This window comes from Typopeltis vanoorti, chromosome 20, assembly GCF_054136105.1.
Source record: "Typopeltis vanoorti isolate ZY-2024b chromosome 20, IOZ_Tvanoo_1.0, whole genome shotgun sequence".
Lineage (NCBI taxonomy): Eukaryota > Metazoa > Arthropoda > Arachnida > Uropygi > Thelyphonidae > Typopeltis > Typopeltis vanoorti.
In genome coordinates, this window is record NC_143568.1 from 100,219,162 (window position 1) to 100,235,748 (window position 16,587).

Genomic DNA, 16,587 nt, shown 5'->3' on the forward strand with positions numbered 1-16,587 from the left:
TCAGTTAGTTTCCTACCATACCAGCTTTGCTAATTCTCTTATCTATTTCCATATTTAATTTGACATCTTCACTAAAAACTATACTTAAGTATCTGAAATGTTTTACTTGTTTTTTAGGTTCTGTTCAGGATGCAGTTGATGGTTTCAATGTTTCTGCCTACTTCATTGTTATTGTCTTTTTATTTTCATACTGATTTTCATACCAAATTTATTACAACAGTTATTCAATTTGGTCAGGAAATCTTGTAAACTTGTACAGGATTTATTCAGAAGTATAACATCATCTGCATAAAGTAAAGAGCTAAGATTAACATCACCAATTTTGATATCAGATTTAATACCACTTTCCTTCATAATGTGATCCACGTAGATGATGAATAAAAGAGGAGATAATGTACACCCTTGTCTGACACCTGAATTAACATCGAACCATCTTCCTGTACAGCCTTTAGTTCTAACTGCTGACTTACAACTCAAATAAAGACTAAGTATTGCTTGATATAATGTCCCATTAACACTATACAACTGTAGTGTTCTGAATAGCTTTCCTTTGGGCATCGTGTCATATGACTTTTCCAGATCTATGAAACTTAAATACAGATCCATGGTCTATTCCCAGATTTCTCAACTATTTGTCTTAAATTGAAAATCTGATCCTTACCTCTATTTTACTTGAATCATCTTGTTCTTCACCAAGCTACTCTTCCACAATCCTTCTTAGCCATTTCAAAATAAACTTGCATAACTCTCACTAGGAACACTCAGTTGGGAAATACCTTTGTAATTCTCACATTCAGTTTTATTTCCCTTTTTATCGATAGGCAGCATGAGAACTCCACTCCAATCATCTGGAATTCGTTCCTCTGTTCAGGCCTTCTGAACTATGCAGCCCCACTGTAAGACTTTTATACCTCCATACTTGAGAATTTTTAGTAAAATATCATCTAGTCTAGCTGCCTTTCCACGTTTCAGGTTTTTGATGACTTTTCTACTTCAAGTATTGATATGTATTCTTGATTGCATTCCTACTGAGTGTTTTCTATCAGTGTGCTGTCACAGCTTGTTTCATTTAGCAATCTTTTGAAGTAATTAATCCATGCATCGAGGATATCTTTATCTCCAGTTTTCATGTCACCTTTATCATCTCAGATTCCTTTTACAGTACTCTTTCCTCCATTTCTAAGTTTTTTTCAATAGCCTCCAGAATATTTTGCCACCTTCCTGATATTTTCTATGTTCTTATCAACATCTTCCCATGACTTTTGTTTAGCTAGTTTTACATACTGCTTTGTTTTCTTACTTTTATCTCTGTATTCTCTAAGAGCACAAGCTGACAACTTTCAGTATGATTTCTTCTTTTCCTTAACTCCTTTTTAACTTTCCGAGTCTACCATGAAGTTCTGATTTTTCTATCCTTGTAGATAACCTTACTACATGCCTCTTTGGCTGAAATAATGTTTTCTTCGGAGTTTACCATTAAATCTCTCAGGTTTAGTTCATGTTTTCAAACTCCTTCTTCACATCTGAAAGCTGCTCACATTTGATTCATTTTAAAACTTTCTTACATACTCTTCTTTTCAATATGAAATTCAATTTAATTTTATCCTGCTTAAGACTTCATGATGATCACTTCAATTTCAAAACCTCTGTATATCCCTGTGTCTTAAACTAGTGGGAAAACATTGCTATCAACCATAATATAGTCAATGATACTCCAATTATTTCTTGCATCTTCTCTCCATGCGAATTTGTGCACATTTTTATGTTGGAACATAACGATAGTAATAACTAATCCATGTCCTGAACAGAAATCCACCAGGCATTTACTATTATTATAAGCTTTTTGCTTTTCTGCAAATTTTCCAAACACATTTCTATACGAGTATCATATGTCTGGTAGTCATTTCATACTCTGCTGTTCAGATCTCCAAAAGGACCAACTTTTCCGGTGCTTGTAGCTGTCTTTTTTATTGTAGTATGTTGCTTGCCAGATCAGTGGATTGGGATGGATGGTAGCATCTGATAAGAATTTGTGTCTAATGCTTCAAAAAATTCCTCCACTTTTTCCTTAATAGAACCTTCTGTGGGATAGGCACAAATAAGTCTCACTGTCTAGTTCCCAATTGTGATATCTGCACACATCACTCTACTTGATATTGCCTGCCACTGAAGAAGATTATCCTCATATTTAGTGATTAATACTATAGCTACTCCCCTTTTCTCTTATTATTATTGCCTGAATATAACATATTGTATTTGTTGATTAAAAAGATCTCACCTGTCTTTGTCTTCTTTGTTTCAGTCACACCCATTATGTCAATCTGGTACCTATCCAATTCTTCTGTTAGTTCCCATTTCTTTCCCAACGTTGATAGTACCAATCTTGAACTCATTGATGTTGAATTAGAATGTGTTCTGAAATTTGTTTCAGTAGTGATTTTCGCTGTTTACTCTGGTTCCCTGACAAAAACACAGGAGACTTGTTTAACTAGGTGATGCCCAGCCAGCATGAAATTCTGTCATGTCGTATCATCATTTTGCACTATGGTTTAAGCCAATAAGAATACAATTTGGTCAGCTGAATTCCCAATTGCCAGTCTGTCCTCATTCGTTCGAAAGAAGTTGGTTCTGCACATTCCTTAAAAAGACTACATAGGAGGAGACCACCCAGTTATACAGCTCTGATCCTTAAGCATCCCTTAGTAGCTATAAGTTATTAAGCTGGGTGTTCTGCAAAACAAACAGAAAACATATGATGTTTACCTCAACAAAGAATGTAGACTGGACATTTCAACTAAAGTTCTTTCATTCACCATTAAAAATTTCATCAATTATAATATATCTTTTATATCAACAAACAGGAGTGCTGTTCATCAACAAATTATAAGAGTCAAGAAATTCTATTATTGTTTTAATCCTATACAAGGCACAAGCAAACAAAGTTTGTGCATGAAGTATCTTCATGACCAGGCTACTAGTAGATGGTGGCTTTTGATGTCCTGTAAACTGCCTTAGTTTCTTTTACTGCATAACATTATATACATCTGAAAGGAAGTCTGCTTTGCATTATGAGATGTTAAGGCAACTGACAGGAAGTCAGAAGCCCCTATATACCAGTAGATACTTCACACACAAAGTTTGTGCATGAAGTATCTCACCTGTGCTGGATGGTTTAATGAGCATTTAATCTCACCCTTTAGGGACAGACATATTTGTGCCCAAAAGATGACCAAAAGCAATCCTGCTTAGGTGAGCAGGATTTTGGGGGGGGGGGATCTGTGTTTGTAGCTGTCTTTTTTTGTTGTAGTCTGTTGCTTGCCAGATTAGTGGATTAGGATGGATGGTTGCATCTGAGAAGAATTTAGCAGCTAAAGAGCACAAGTAAGTAGTGATGTTCAGGATGTTAGTTTCTCAGTGGAGCTGTTCATTTCTTATGTACCATGGAGCATTTAGGATCAAGTTTAAGCTGGTCTGTAGCCTTTGAATGTTACTATGAGCCATATGGCTCCAGGCCAGAAAAGCTGTAGTTAGAAATGGCCTGATTGCAGTCTGATGCAGGACTAATTTGTTTCTTGCACTTAATTTATTATGATGGTTCAATAGAGAATAGGTTTGTCAAATAGCTTTGGAACATATAAACTTTGTATGGTCAACAAATTGCAGACCTTGATCTAAATATACACCAAGATATTTGACTCTTGCCAGAGAAATACCAAGATAGTCTGTAGCCTTTGAATGTTACCATGAGCTGTGTGGCTTCAGGCCAGTGGAGCAAAAGTTAGAATTGGTCCCCGATTGCAGTCTCATACAGGAATAATTTGTTCCCTGCACTTAATTTACTATGATGGTTCAGTAGAGAATAGGTTACTAACCATGTTTCTAGAATGGAGATGATGGCTTCTTTAAGTCATCTGATGGCTAAATGTAGGCACAGTGATCTTGACATGATGGCTGTGTTGTTGCCATATAGTGCTGCAATGGTTGTAAAATTTCTGGGAATAACTGCAGTGTAAATAGTGAATAGGAAAAGAGCTAGTAGGGAACCTTGGGTAATGCCTGCCAAGACTGTCCTTTGTCAAGATTGGATGTTGTTGATTTTAACTTAATTTACCTTGTAGTTTTCTATTGCCAAGATAAGATTTAATGACTTGAATCATGTTGATTGGGAATTCTGCTTTAATGAGTTTGTAGAGAAGCTCATAACCATTTTTTGTCAAAAGCTTTTGCAATGTCCAAAAAAACAGCAGCCATGTACTGTCTCCAACTTTATCCAGTGATAATATATTCAACTATTCTTTGAACTTGTTGTACTGTGCTGTGTCCATGACGAAATCCAAACTGCTTTTCAGGTATAATGTTTTCCATATCTGTTGTTTCTTGAAGTCTCAATAAAATGACTTTTTCTGCTATTTTTCCTAAGATAGAGAGAAGACTGATGGGTTGGTAATTTTGTGGGAAAGGTTTTGTTGCTTTTCCTGATTTGAGTACTGGAATTATATCTTGCCATTTTTTAGGGAGGGAAGCATTGAAATTTCAGTATTGCATTGATGATGGTGACTAGATGCATGATGGCTTTATGAGGTTAGTAGCTTAATGAATTTATAGGTTATGGCATCTGGACCAAGTGTTTTTATTTTGTAATTGAGGTTTTTCATTATATTGGTGATTTCTGTGTGCACAAATTCACATGGAGAGAAGAGGCTAGGAATAAGAAAAGTCTCATTGACTATGTTATTGTTGATAGTGATGTTTTCTCCCTGGTGCAGGACACCAGAGTGTACAGAGGATTTGAAATTGGAAGTGATCACTATTTAGTCTTGAGCAGGATAAAATTGAATTTCATATTGAAAAGAATAACATGTAAGAAAGTTTTAAAGCGAATAAAAGTTGAGCAGCTCTCAGATGTAAACTGTAGACTAAAATACAGAAATATTATTGAAAAGAAAATGAAAGAGTTTGAGAACAGGAATCAAGCCTTGGAGATTCAGTGGCAAACTCTGAAGAAAACATTGATTGATTCTGCCAGAGAGGCATGTGGTGAGGTTGTGTGCAAGGATAAAAAAATCAGAACTCCTTAGTGGACACAGGAAGTTAAAGAGGCAGTGAAGGAAAAGAAGAAAGCATATCAAAAGTTCCCGGCAAATAAGTCAGCTTTTACTCTTACAGAATACAGAGACAAATGTAAGAAAGCTAAACAGTGTGTAAAACTAGCTAAACAAAAGTCATGGGAGGACTTTGGCAAGAATATAGAAAATAAATATCAAGAAGGTGGCAAAATATTCTGGAGGTTGTTGAAGAAGCTTAGGAATGGAGGAAAGAGTGCTGTAAAAGGAATTAGAGATGATAAAGGTGAAATGAAAACAGGAGAAAAAGATATCCTTGAGGTATGGAGTAATTACTTTGAAAAACTGCTAAATGAAACAAGCAGTGATGACAGCACAGTGATAAAAAACACTGACCAGGCATGCAGTCAGGAATACATATCCATACTTGAAGTAGAAAAAGCCATCAAAGGCTTGAAATGTGGAAAGCCAGCAGGAGTAGATGATATTCGACCAGAAATGCTGAAGTATGGTGGTATAAGAGTCTTACGGTGGCTGCACTGCATAGTTCAGAAAGCCTGGACAGAGGGACGAATTCCCGATGATTGGAGTAGAGCTCTCATAGTACCCATATATAAAAAGGGAAATAAAACTGAATGTGAGAATTACAGAGGTATTTCCCTACTGAGTGTTCCTGGCAAGATCTATGCAAGTATACTTGAGAAACGGTTGAGAAGAATTGTGGAAGAAAAGCTTGGTGAAGAACAAGCTGGATTCAGGCCAAATAGAGGCTGTCAGGATCAGATCTTCTTTACGACAAATAGTCGAGAAAGCATGGGAATATAACAAAGATCTGTATTTAAGTTTTGTCGATTTGGAAAAGGCATATGACAAGGTGCCAAGAGAGAAGCTATTCAATGCGCTGCAGTTATATGGTGTCAATGGGGCATTATATCAAGCAATACTTAGTCTTTATTTGAGTTGTAAGTCAGCAGTTAGAATTGATGGAAGTATAGGAAGATGGTTTAATGTTAAATCTGGTGTGAGACAAGGATGTACATTATCCTGCCTGCTATTCATTATCTATATGGATCACATTATGAAGGAATGTGGTATTAAACCTGATATCAAAATTGGAGATGTTAATGTCAGCTCTTTGCTTTATGCGGATGATGTTATACTTCTAAATAAATCCGCTACAAGTCTGCAAGATTCTCTCACTAAATTGAATAGCTGTTGTAATAGATATGGTATGAAGGTCAGCAATAAAAAGACAAAGACAATGAAAATAGGCAGAATCATTGAAAATGTCAACTGTGTTGTGAATGCAGAACCTGTGGAACAAGTAAAACATTTCAGCTACTTAGGCACAATTTTTACTGAAGATGGTAAACTAAATATAGAAATAGACAACAGAATCAGTAAAGCTGGTATCGTGGGAAGTCAATTGAATAAATTTATATGGAATAAGAAAGAAATTAGTCAGAACACTAAATTTGCTGTATACAAGACTGTGTTCAAACCAATTTTAACTTATGGATCTGAGAGCTGGGTCAGAAGTAAAACACTTGACCAAAGACTAGAGACCGCAGATATGAGAGTCCTGAGAAAGATTAGAGGCGTGAACAGATGGCATCAATGGCAATATCATATTAAAAATGAGGATATTAGGAAAGAACTTGACATTGTCAGCATCCAGGAATGCGTTAGCAGAGCTAATCTCAGATGGTATGGTCACTTAAGTAGAATGGGAGAGGAAAGGTTAGCAAAACAAGTGTTCTCTGCCAGGTTGGCAGGAAAACGACCCAGAGGAAGACCAAGATATAGGTGGATTGATACGGTACAAAGTGCCTTAGATGATAGAAATATAAGATCTGATAATGTTGGAGTCTTGACAAGTAACAGACTGATTTGGAGGAAAATTGTAGATAGGAAGTTAGTAATGATGTAATTTTTTAATGTAGTACTGTCATATCCTGTACACCCCTTGAGGGTACATGGCAGGAATTTGATGATGGTGATTTCTGCTGGCAAGGTTCAGTGGACTTCTACCAGAGTGGGAGAGTGATTCAGTACATGACAAACAAGTCAATGAACCTTCTGTACAAAGTTTAGATCTGTGTCTTCATAATTTGGTCTACACTGGTTTTTCAGGCTGTCTGTGAGTCCTTCTGCTTTATCTATGTCTGTGTATACAATGCCCTGTAGGTATTGTATGGGGGAGAGGGGGGGAAGCGGTTTATGGTCTACTACTGACTACTCAACCGGAGTACAGTTTAAGTAGTCTCCAAAGGCAATGGTCTTCCAGTTTGATGGATATAAGTTTTTTTTTCCCCCCATTGTTCATTCCTATACTGTTTAAGTGCATTTTGGACTAGCTTAGTATAGCCTTAATGAGGAGTTGGCAGAATTGCATGGCCATTATCTGGTAGTATCTTTTATAGGCTTTATTCTTTCTCTAATGAACATGTCTTCATGGAGTCGGTCCAGTTGGGTATAAGCAGCAGTTAGTGATTCATAATGCAAAGCATACTTCATTCTGGACTTCTATATCGCTATGAATCATGGGAAGGGTCACAATTCCAACTGGTTTTGACTTTTATTGAGGTCTCATTAGTTTTTGCAATCCTTTCACAAAGGAAAGTTCTTGGTAAAGTAGTTATATTTCTTATGAGCCACAGTACATTGAACGCCATTAACATTTGTTTTCGATTATGTGTAGTTTGTTATGTTTGAATCTACCATCAGACTCCAGGGTGGGTGGGGAGTGAGCCATAGGACAGGACTGGCCTGATTAGCATCTTGTATAGGAGTAGTTTAAGTTATGTGCTTAGCTGGTAAAGTCAGGTGAGTAAGAAGTATAACTGTCATACTGCCCAATTTGATTTAATCAGACATGATTGAAATGATTTGTGAAACAAAATTTGACATATTGGCATTCCCATTCTATGGCAAACACTATAGGAGTACCAATCAGAAAGTCCTGCCATGCTATAGTATGTGGGTTCTGGAGGTCCTAGAATCATGATGTTCCTGGTGGCAGCAAAGTCATTGAGGGTTCTATGTTTTGGTTTGTAGTACTGTTGCTGTTCCAGGTTGTATGCTTAGTGCTTAAGTCTCCTACTACTAGTACTGCTTGGTTTGTGTTGTAATTTCAGTTAAGTCTGCTTTCAATAACTGTTTGTGCGGGGTGTTATATAAGGAGTACATTTTCCCAGGAATCTACATTTATGGTTTGGACCTCCATCCCGTGAGCTTGACAATGATGCCATTCTGACTGCCACTGCGGTACAAGGGTAAAGGCTAATCATAATCATCTGCTGGATTTATGCTCAAGATACAGACTAATCATTACTAACATGATGTTCCATCATAAAGATGTGTACAATTTCACATGGAGAAAAGACATAAGAAATAAGAAAAGCCTCAATGAATATGTCATTGTGGATGATGATGATGATATCTTCATGCTGGTTAAGGATACAACAGTATAAACAGGATTTGAAAGTGATCATCACTTATTTTTAAGCAGGATGAAAATGAATATCGTATTGATAAGAATAACGTGTAAAGAAGTTTTAAAATGAATTAAAGTTGCGCAGCTTTTAGAAGTGAACTATATCCTCAACTAAACCAACGTTATTCAAAAAAAATTAAACACTTCAACACAAGAATCAAATCTTGGAGTCTCAGTGGCAAACTTTGAAGAAAACATTTACTGATTCACCTATGGAAGCATGTTGCGAAGTTGTCAGCAAGAATAGAAAAATAAGAACACCAAGATGTTTAAAGAGCAGTTCTAAAAGAGAAGAAAATATACCAAAAGTTCCTAGCAAATAAGTCGGCAGATGACCTAAAAAGAATACAAAGAAAAATGTGAGAGAGCTATGATATGTGTAAAGAGTAGCTAAACAAAAATCATGGAAAAACTTTGGTAAGACTATAGAAGGTAAATATCAGGAACGTGGCAAAAACGTTTTTGGAAGTTATTGAAAAAGCTTAAAAATAAGGAAAGAATACTTTAAAAGGAATCAAAGATGATAAAGATGAAATGAAACTGAAGATAAAAATATCATAGATGTCTAGTAAGTATTTGAAAGACTGTTAAACAAAACAAGAAGTGACAGAACAGCATAGGAAAATTTTCAAGAGAAATGCAAACAGGAATACATATCAATACTTGAGATAGAAAAAAATCATCAAAAACTTGAAATGTAGAATTAACCAGAAATGCTTAAATATGGAGGTATAAAAGTTTTGCAGTGGCTACACTGCATAATTCAGAGAACCTGGTCAGAAGTTCCAATTCAGATGACTGGAGTACAGCTCTCATAGTTCCCTATAAAAAAACAGAATAAAGCTGAATATGAGAATTACAGAGGAATTTCTCTGTAAAATGTTCCAGTTAAGATTTATGCAAATCTTAACTGGAAGAGGCTGAGAAAAATTGCAGAAGAGAAACAAAGAGAAGAACAAGCGAAGTTCAGGCAAAATAGAGGTTGTCAAGATCAGATTTTCACTTTATGACGAATATTTGAGAAATCATCATAACATAACAAGGATCGATATTTAAGTTTTGTAGATCTGGAAAAGGCATATAACAAGGTGTCCAAAGAAAAGCCTTCTAAAACACTACAATTATGTGGAGTAAATGAACATTATAGACAGCAATATATATATTCTATATTTAAGTTGCAAGTCAGCAGTTAGAATTGAAGGAAATACGGGAAGATGTTTTGATGTAAAATCAGGATGCACATTATATCTACTCTTATTCATCCTCTATATGGATTGCATTAGGAAAGAAAGTGGCATTAAAACTAATATTAGAATCTGAGATATTAAATTTAGTTCTTTGTTTATATTGATGATGATGTACTCCTAAACACATTGAGGATTCTCTTACTCAATTGAATAATAGCAGTAACAAGTTTGGAAATAGGCAGGAACATATAAAACTTCATATGATTTCTCAATGGAGATCCTATAAAACAAGTAAAATGTTTAATCTATTTAGGCCCTGTTTTTAGTGAAGATGGCAAATGAAATATGGACATAAACAACAGAATAAGCAAAGTTGGTATGGTGGAGTGCCAGTTGAATAAATTTATAGGGAGTAAGAAAGGAATTAGCTAAAACACTAAACTAGAAGTATACAAGACAGCGTTCAAACCAGTTTTAAGTTAGGAATCGGAGAGGCAGGTTAGAAATAAAGCACCTGACCACAGATAAGAGAGTTCTGAGAAAAATTAGGAGAGTGAATAGATTGCATCAATGGCAGAATCATATTAAAAATGAAGACATTAAGAAGGAACTTGACATTGTTACCATTCTGAAAGTGTGAGCAAGGCTAATTTAAGATGGTATGGTAACGTAAACAGAATGGAAGAGGAAATATTAGCAAAACAGGTGTTTCATGCAAAGATAGAAGGAAATATCGAGAGAGGACAACCAAGTCTTGGTGGACTGATTCAGTCGGAAGTACTTTAGAAGAGCAAAATATTAGATACAATTGGTGCAGTGACAAGTAAGACTAATTTGGAGGAAACTGTTGATAAAAGATCAATAATAATGCACACTTAATCATGTAGTCTAATAGACAAACTCAGATGTTGAACATTATTCATAACTTATTTTACCAGCATTATGACACCAAACCAAATAAATGAAGCAAGTTAATAAACATCTTTTTTATCATTTTGTTCGTTTGGTGTTGTAATACTGTTAAAATAAGTTATGCATTAATCATGTAGTGCTATCATAGTAACCCAATCACTCCATGAGGGAACTTATGACATTAATGATGACAATTATACTTTACTATCACCAAGTAGATTTTCACTTTCTACAAAATTAATCAGCATTTAAGTTAAACCAGCAATTAGACAATCATTTTAATTCAAACTCTTTCAATCCTGTTACATATATGTTACATTAGTGCATTAATGCCTATACTAAAATACAGATTTGTAGTGGCATCTTCATGACAATTTTGTGCAACTGTGTTACTACTGATTACCACTTAAAATGATTAGTGGTTATAAACATAATATGGCATACTACCTTTTTTACTATGTTTTTCTTCCATATTAGTGCAGTCAACACAAGGCTGTAATGGGGGTGTTGATGCAATGGTTATGTAACACTGTACTGCATCTTGATGAGAAGTGACACTGAAAAAAAAATTAAAAAGAAGTTAATATTCTGCATAAAACAAGATTAAAGTGTAACATATATAAATATAACAGTACAGTCATCCCTCGACTTACGTCCGTTCATAGATACATCCATGATCCCATAAGGGAATAAATAACATTTTCAACTATACTTTCAAACAAGACGCAAGCGAGTATAAAGTAAAAAGGTTTCTATTTAGCAACAATGCATCATGCACACTGACAACAGAGGATTCAGTAGCAAGTTCAGTCAGCAATCCCTCTGCTGATAATAAATTACACGATAACGACAGTAATTAACTTTAATGAAATAAAGGTACAAATATTTCGTACTGAAATTAACAGTACATCATCAGTGTAGAACAAACAGTTCAAAGGAATGGAATACAAAGTACCTAATAGTTGGGGTGATTACCAATTAAAAATTGTTGCCGCATGCTAGAAGTTAATATTAATAAAATATTATTGAATAATTCTTAAAAATTATTTCTTCGATGGTTACATAAGATAAGAATCTCCCAAACTTTTGGGAGAGAGAGACAATCATTTTGATTCAAATTTGGCCAATGTAAAAGGGCTTCGCAACTTTCTTTGAAAAGGCATTCGTATTTAAACTTGAATCTATGGAGAAGACAAGTTTTATCCCACTGGATGTTGTGTTTAGTGTCAATACCATGTTGTGCCACACCAGACTTTTCAGGTTTCGTGTATAATATTGATGTTCCTTCATTCTTTTTTTCCCACAGAATGGATTGTTTGTCCAAAGTATATTAAATTACATCCACACAGTATCTGGTAAACACAAGCTAATGATAGAGGTGCCAGTTTGTCTTTTGTAGATGGCAATGAGTGAGAAATTTTGTTGATAGGAAAATGTGGGAATGAGATGATACTTCTTCAAAATTCTGCCAATCGGTTCTGAGATGCCAGAGATATAAGGGATTGGAACCCTGCGGTTTGCTGAAGAATCCCGAGGTGTTGGAACATAGGAATCAATTATCTGCTGGATTTGATTAGGGTTGTAATCATTAAATTCTATTACTTTTTGATAGTGAAAAGTTCTTGTGGTAAGCTTGAGGGAGAGGAGCACACTTTATGTGCTCTATTAATTAAAGACTTGATAACACCAATTTTTTGAGAGGTGTGCTGAGCAGACTTTTGAAGAATGTATCTGCCAGTAAAGGTTAGTTTTTGATAAACACTGGTTGATAAATTACCAGAGGCTGTGCGTGTAAGAAGGATGTCCAAGAAAGGTAAACTACCAGCCATTTCTGTTTCCATGGTGAACTGAATGCATGGGTGAAGGCTATTGATCTGTTGTAAGAGTGTAGTAAGTTCCTCTTCAGCATGCGGCCAAATAGCAAAGACATCCTCAACATAACAAAACCAAACAGGGGGTTGGGGATGAATGGATGAGAACAAGGTATCTTCCAGATCGTTCAAAAATAGTCTGCAAAAGGTGGAGACAAAGGGCTACCCAAGGCAGTACCTTCAACCTGTTTATAGATCTTGTTTTTCCAACTGAAATATCCTGAATGTATAACAAATTCAAACATCTTTGCAATATCCGGAGGGTAATCATCATATAATAAATTGACAGTGTCAGATAACGGAATATTGGTAAAGAGGGAAACAATATCAAAACTGACTAACAAGTCAGACTCTTGTATTTGAACATCCTTGATTTGTTTGAGAAAATGTGTCAAATTTTTGACGAAAGATCTAGATTGTCCAGTATGCGCAGTTAATGAACGTAACAGAAATTTAGCAATTCTATAAGTGGAAGAGTCAATACAATTCACGGTGTGTCTTCCTGGATAACTTTCTTTATGAATTTATGGAAGGCCATATAAATGAGTTCTTCCAAAATAAGTGCGCAACTTGTCCACGGTATTTTGATCCCAACTAACAACTTCATCAAGGAGTTTATTTAATTGTTTAATTTACAATTTTGTAGGATTATGATTGATTTCTTGATAGGTGGAGGTATCTTGCAAAAGGCAGTCTACTTTCCTCTCATAACCAGTCTTATCCATTACTTTTCCTTAAAGCTTTTCCTTTGTCAGCTTTTGAAAGAGATATTTTCTATTTTTTCTTAATGAGGTTAGCAAACGGATTTCAGCACTCGATAAATTACATGGCAGTAATGGCAGTAATTTGCATTTAAAAAGTGAAGCAGTAACTTCAAATCGTAGTTTATTAGCATGTTCGCTAGAAAGTCCCGACAGATCGCGTTCGATGTTATGCAAAAAATCGAGATACGGTGTAAAATTTGATGTAGCTTAAAATTTTATAAGCGCTTTACATTGATTTTTACAGATGTCTCAGCTCAAACGTTTCTGTCGTAAAAATAAACTTTGTATAAAAAATGTATATAGTCTGATGAGAAATCAACCTACTCAAATGTAGTAAACAAAGAATAGCTAAAACTAGTAACAACAAGAGAAAATGCTGTGTCACTGGAAACTGTATGTTATTGTTCTAAGTTAACCTACTCAAATGTAGTAAACAAAGAATGTTTAAAAATTAGTAACAACAAGAGAAAATGCTGTGTCACTGGAAACTGTATGTTATTGTTTCAACTAAGTGCTTTGGAACTCTCCGCAGAACAAGGTTCCGCTGTCCAACAAATCAGATTTTAGAAGTGCACTAGGAGAAGAAAGAAATGGTCAGCTTTAATAACAGATCAAGATTCACGCCGAATTCTTCGGGGGTCTAATCCCTTTGTGCAAGGTCCCGGAGAGGGGGAGATAAAAGGGCATAGAGGAGAACATCGGAAATTCACAGTCAGAATTAGGACACGACTATATGGTATGGTCACGCCAGAGATCAGAGGGAATGAAGAGGATCGCCGATAGATATACCGTAGACACCCTAGATCAGATGATGATGATGCAGCGGGAGGTCAACAAAGCCAATAACTGCAGAGCGAACTTTAGCTCTGGAAGACTTGCACTACCACTTGGACGAGATCACATCTGCTCCATTCACTGAAACCTCGTGCCAAAGCTATCGAGTACCAAAAATTTGCATTCCAAACCCTGCCACCATCCTGATGAGATGCCGGTAAAGCGAGACACTGTGGAAGAAATCCAGGGCCTGAAAGGAAGAAAAGTACTCTAGTGCAGAACCTTGAATGAGTGCGCGACACAGACAACAGAGCCTATATGAGTTTGTTCCATTTTATCTACCCAATATATATAAAATGATAAGCCTTGTTATATCACTTTTTTGTATGTCATGTTTTTTGAAACGTTTTGAAACTCAGGGGCTACCCTGAATGTCGAATTCTTCAAAATTCGAGTCATCAGAATTCAAGGAGAACCAGCCTACCAGTCCGGAACACGGGGGGATTGGCACCATAGGGGGCATAGCCCCCTTAGTACTATATATTTCTTTTATGTAATCTAGGAGAAATAATTTAGATGGACTGATAAGATTTAAAGTACTAGGTATACGCAGTGTCTATAGGAAAGCCTTTTGGTTTGTTTGTAATTGAAATACAATTGTGAGATTACTTGGCATAACAAGTTAATTTCTTTATAAGTAGTTTAGAGTTTTAATCAATGAGCAGAGAAGTAAATTGAATATTTATGCTGTGTAGTTTGTTTAAAATTGCAAGGGGAAGTTTTTTTAACGATGAATATTAGCAGATAGGGTAGAGAGAGTAACCTCCCCATCGTTTAACTGATATATTTTTGTCTTGAGTGTAAATAAATGTGTTTATTATTAGTCAATGCTGCCTGATCTTTTGCTTACAATGCACTGTTCCTAAATAAACTCGGACCTGAGAGCGGGAAACAAATAAGGCATTAGACGCGTAATTGAAGTGCTTGTAGACCACGTTTATGCTTATAGACCACGTACTGTTTATGCTATTTTATTTGAAGGAATATATGCTAGAGAGAGAGAGATCTACCGGCCATAGTACTGAGTCTTATGCCTAGAAAGGAATACCGGTGGCGCAGTCAAAACAAATAAATTTTCCAGTATTCTTAGATATACGACAAGTAATGTGAAAGGTGGAATAGATTTTTGTACGCAAGAATGAGCCACTAAGGAGACAACATAATAAAGTAGTAATAATATAAAGAGGCAAATATATAGAATAAAGATTACAATACAAATATAGAGCCTCTTTTACAATGGTGTAGCTGGTAGGATAAAATCCACAATAATTGAGATAAATAAGAGTGGATTGGAACAGTTTTGTAAAAAGATCAGGCGACTAAGCATAACCAAAAAGTGTATATATATATTTTAAGAAAAGTTTAAATCATGAATGTGGATAGTGTGATTTCAGAAGCCACCAGCAGTAACATGATGGGGGACAGGGAATTTTTTAGAACAATTAATCCTCACCTTATCATCCCACAATTCTCTGGAGAAGACCACGATGATGTGTTGTCCTTCTTCAAGTTTGTAGAGGAGTTAAGGAACGTCGGCAACTGGTCGGACTTCCGGCTTGTAATCATATTATGGAATAAATTGATTGGCAGGGCTAAGAATTTTTTGTATTCCTCTCCTATACTGAGAGATACTTGGGAATACAATAAATTCAAGGATACCCTGATATCCCGATTTTCAAAGGTTAGAAGTGTGGGTCCGAACCTGTGGAGGCCACAAAAATGCACACATGAGAAGAAAGAATCTATCACTAAATATTATAATAGGTTACGAACTTTCGCTAATAGCTTGAGTCGAATGATGAAAGGAGCCATCTTGATTGGGCAGTTTTTAACCAATTTAGGTTAGGAGTGAAAGAGGAATTCAAAGAGACAGCATACAAAAAGAAGATCAATAATCTGGAAGAATGCGACCTAGCAGTTAAAGAAAAAGAAGAAAGGCTAAGTGATTTGCATCCCGCAAGTAACACAAGTCAGATTGATGCAATAAAAAAGGAATCAGATCCAAAGAGTGAGGGTAAGAGAGAGAAAATTCCAGATAATCCTAAAGGAAAAACTAGGGACCAACAGAAGGGAGGAAGATAAGACCATAAAAATAAATAACATAGACCACAACAGATTAACTATCGCAGAATCCATTGACATGAAGGAACTACACTCTGTAATCAAAAGGGAGGGAGAAAAACTGCAACAACCGTTGATAGAAAAACTTGACTCCATTCTCAACCAGTTAGGGGGAGCTCAATGCAAAACCCTCCATGGGGAACTTAGACTCTGAACGAATGCACAACAAAAGGGAAAATAGGAGAGAAGTACCTCAATGCTATAGATGCAATAAATTTGGACACATTGCCAGATATTGCTTTTACAGTAGAAGGAGCTCCGACAGAAATATGAGATTTGAAGCTAATATGGTAATGACTCACCACCATCTCACATGGAGGACTAAGAAATTGCCAAGAA

The 16,587-nt window shown here is 35.8% G+C and overlaps 1 protein-coding gene across 2 annotated transcripts in view; it reads right to left on the reverse strand.

Moving 5' to 3' along the window:
* Positions 1-16,587, reverse strand: part of LOC150095712 (uncharacterized) — a 200,006-nt gene that overhangs the window by 107,053 nt on the left and 76,366 nt on the right. For both annotated transcript variants that reach the window (XM_090410298.1, XM_090410297.1), the window contains exon 5: positions 11,106-11,215. In XM_090410298.1, the coding sequence (XP_090266424.1) occupies positions 11,106-11,215 (110 nt within the window). The remainder of the gene's footprint in view (positions 1-11,105; positions 11,216-16,587) is intronic.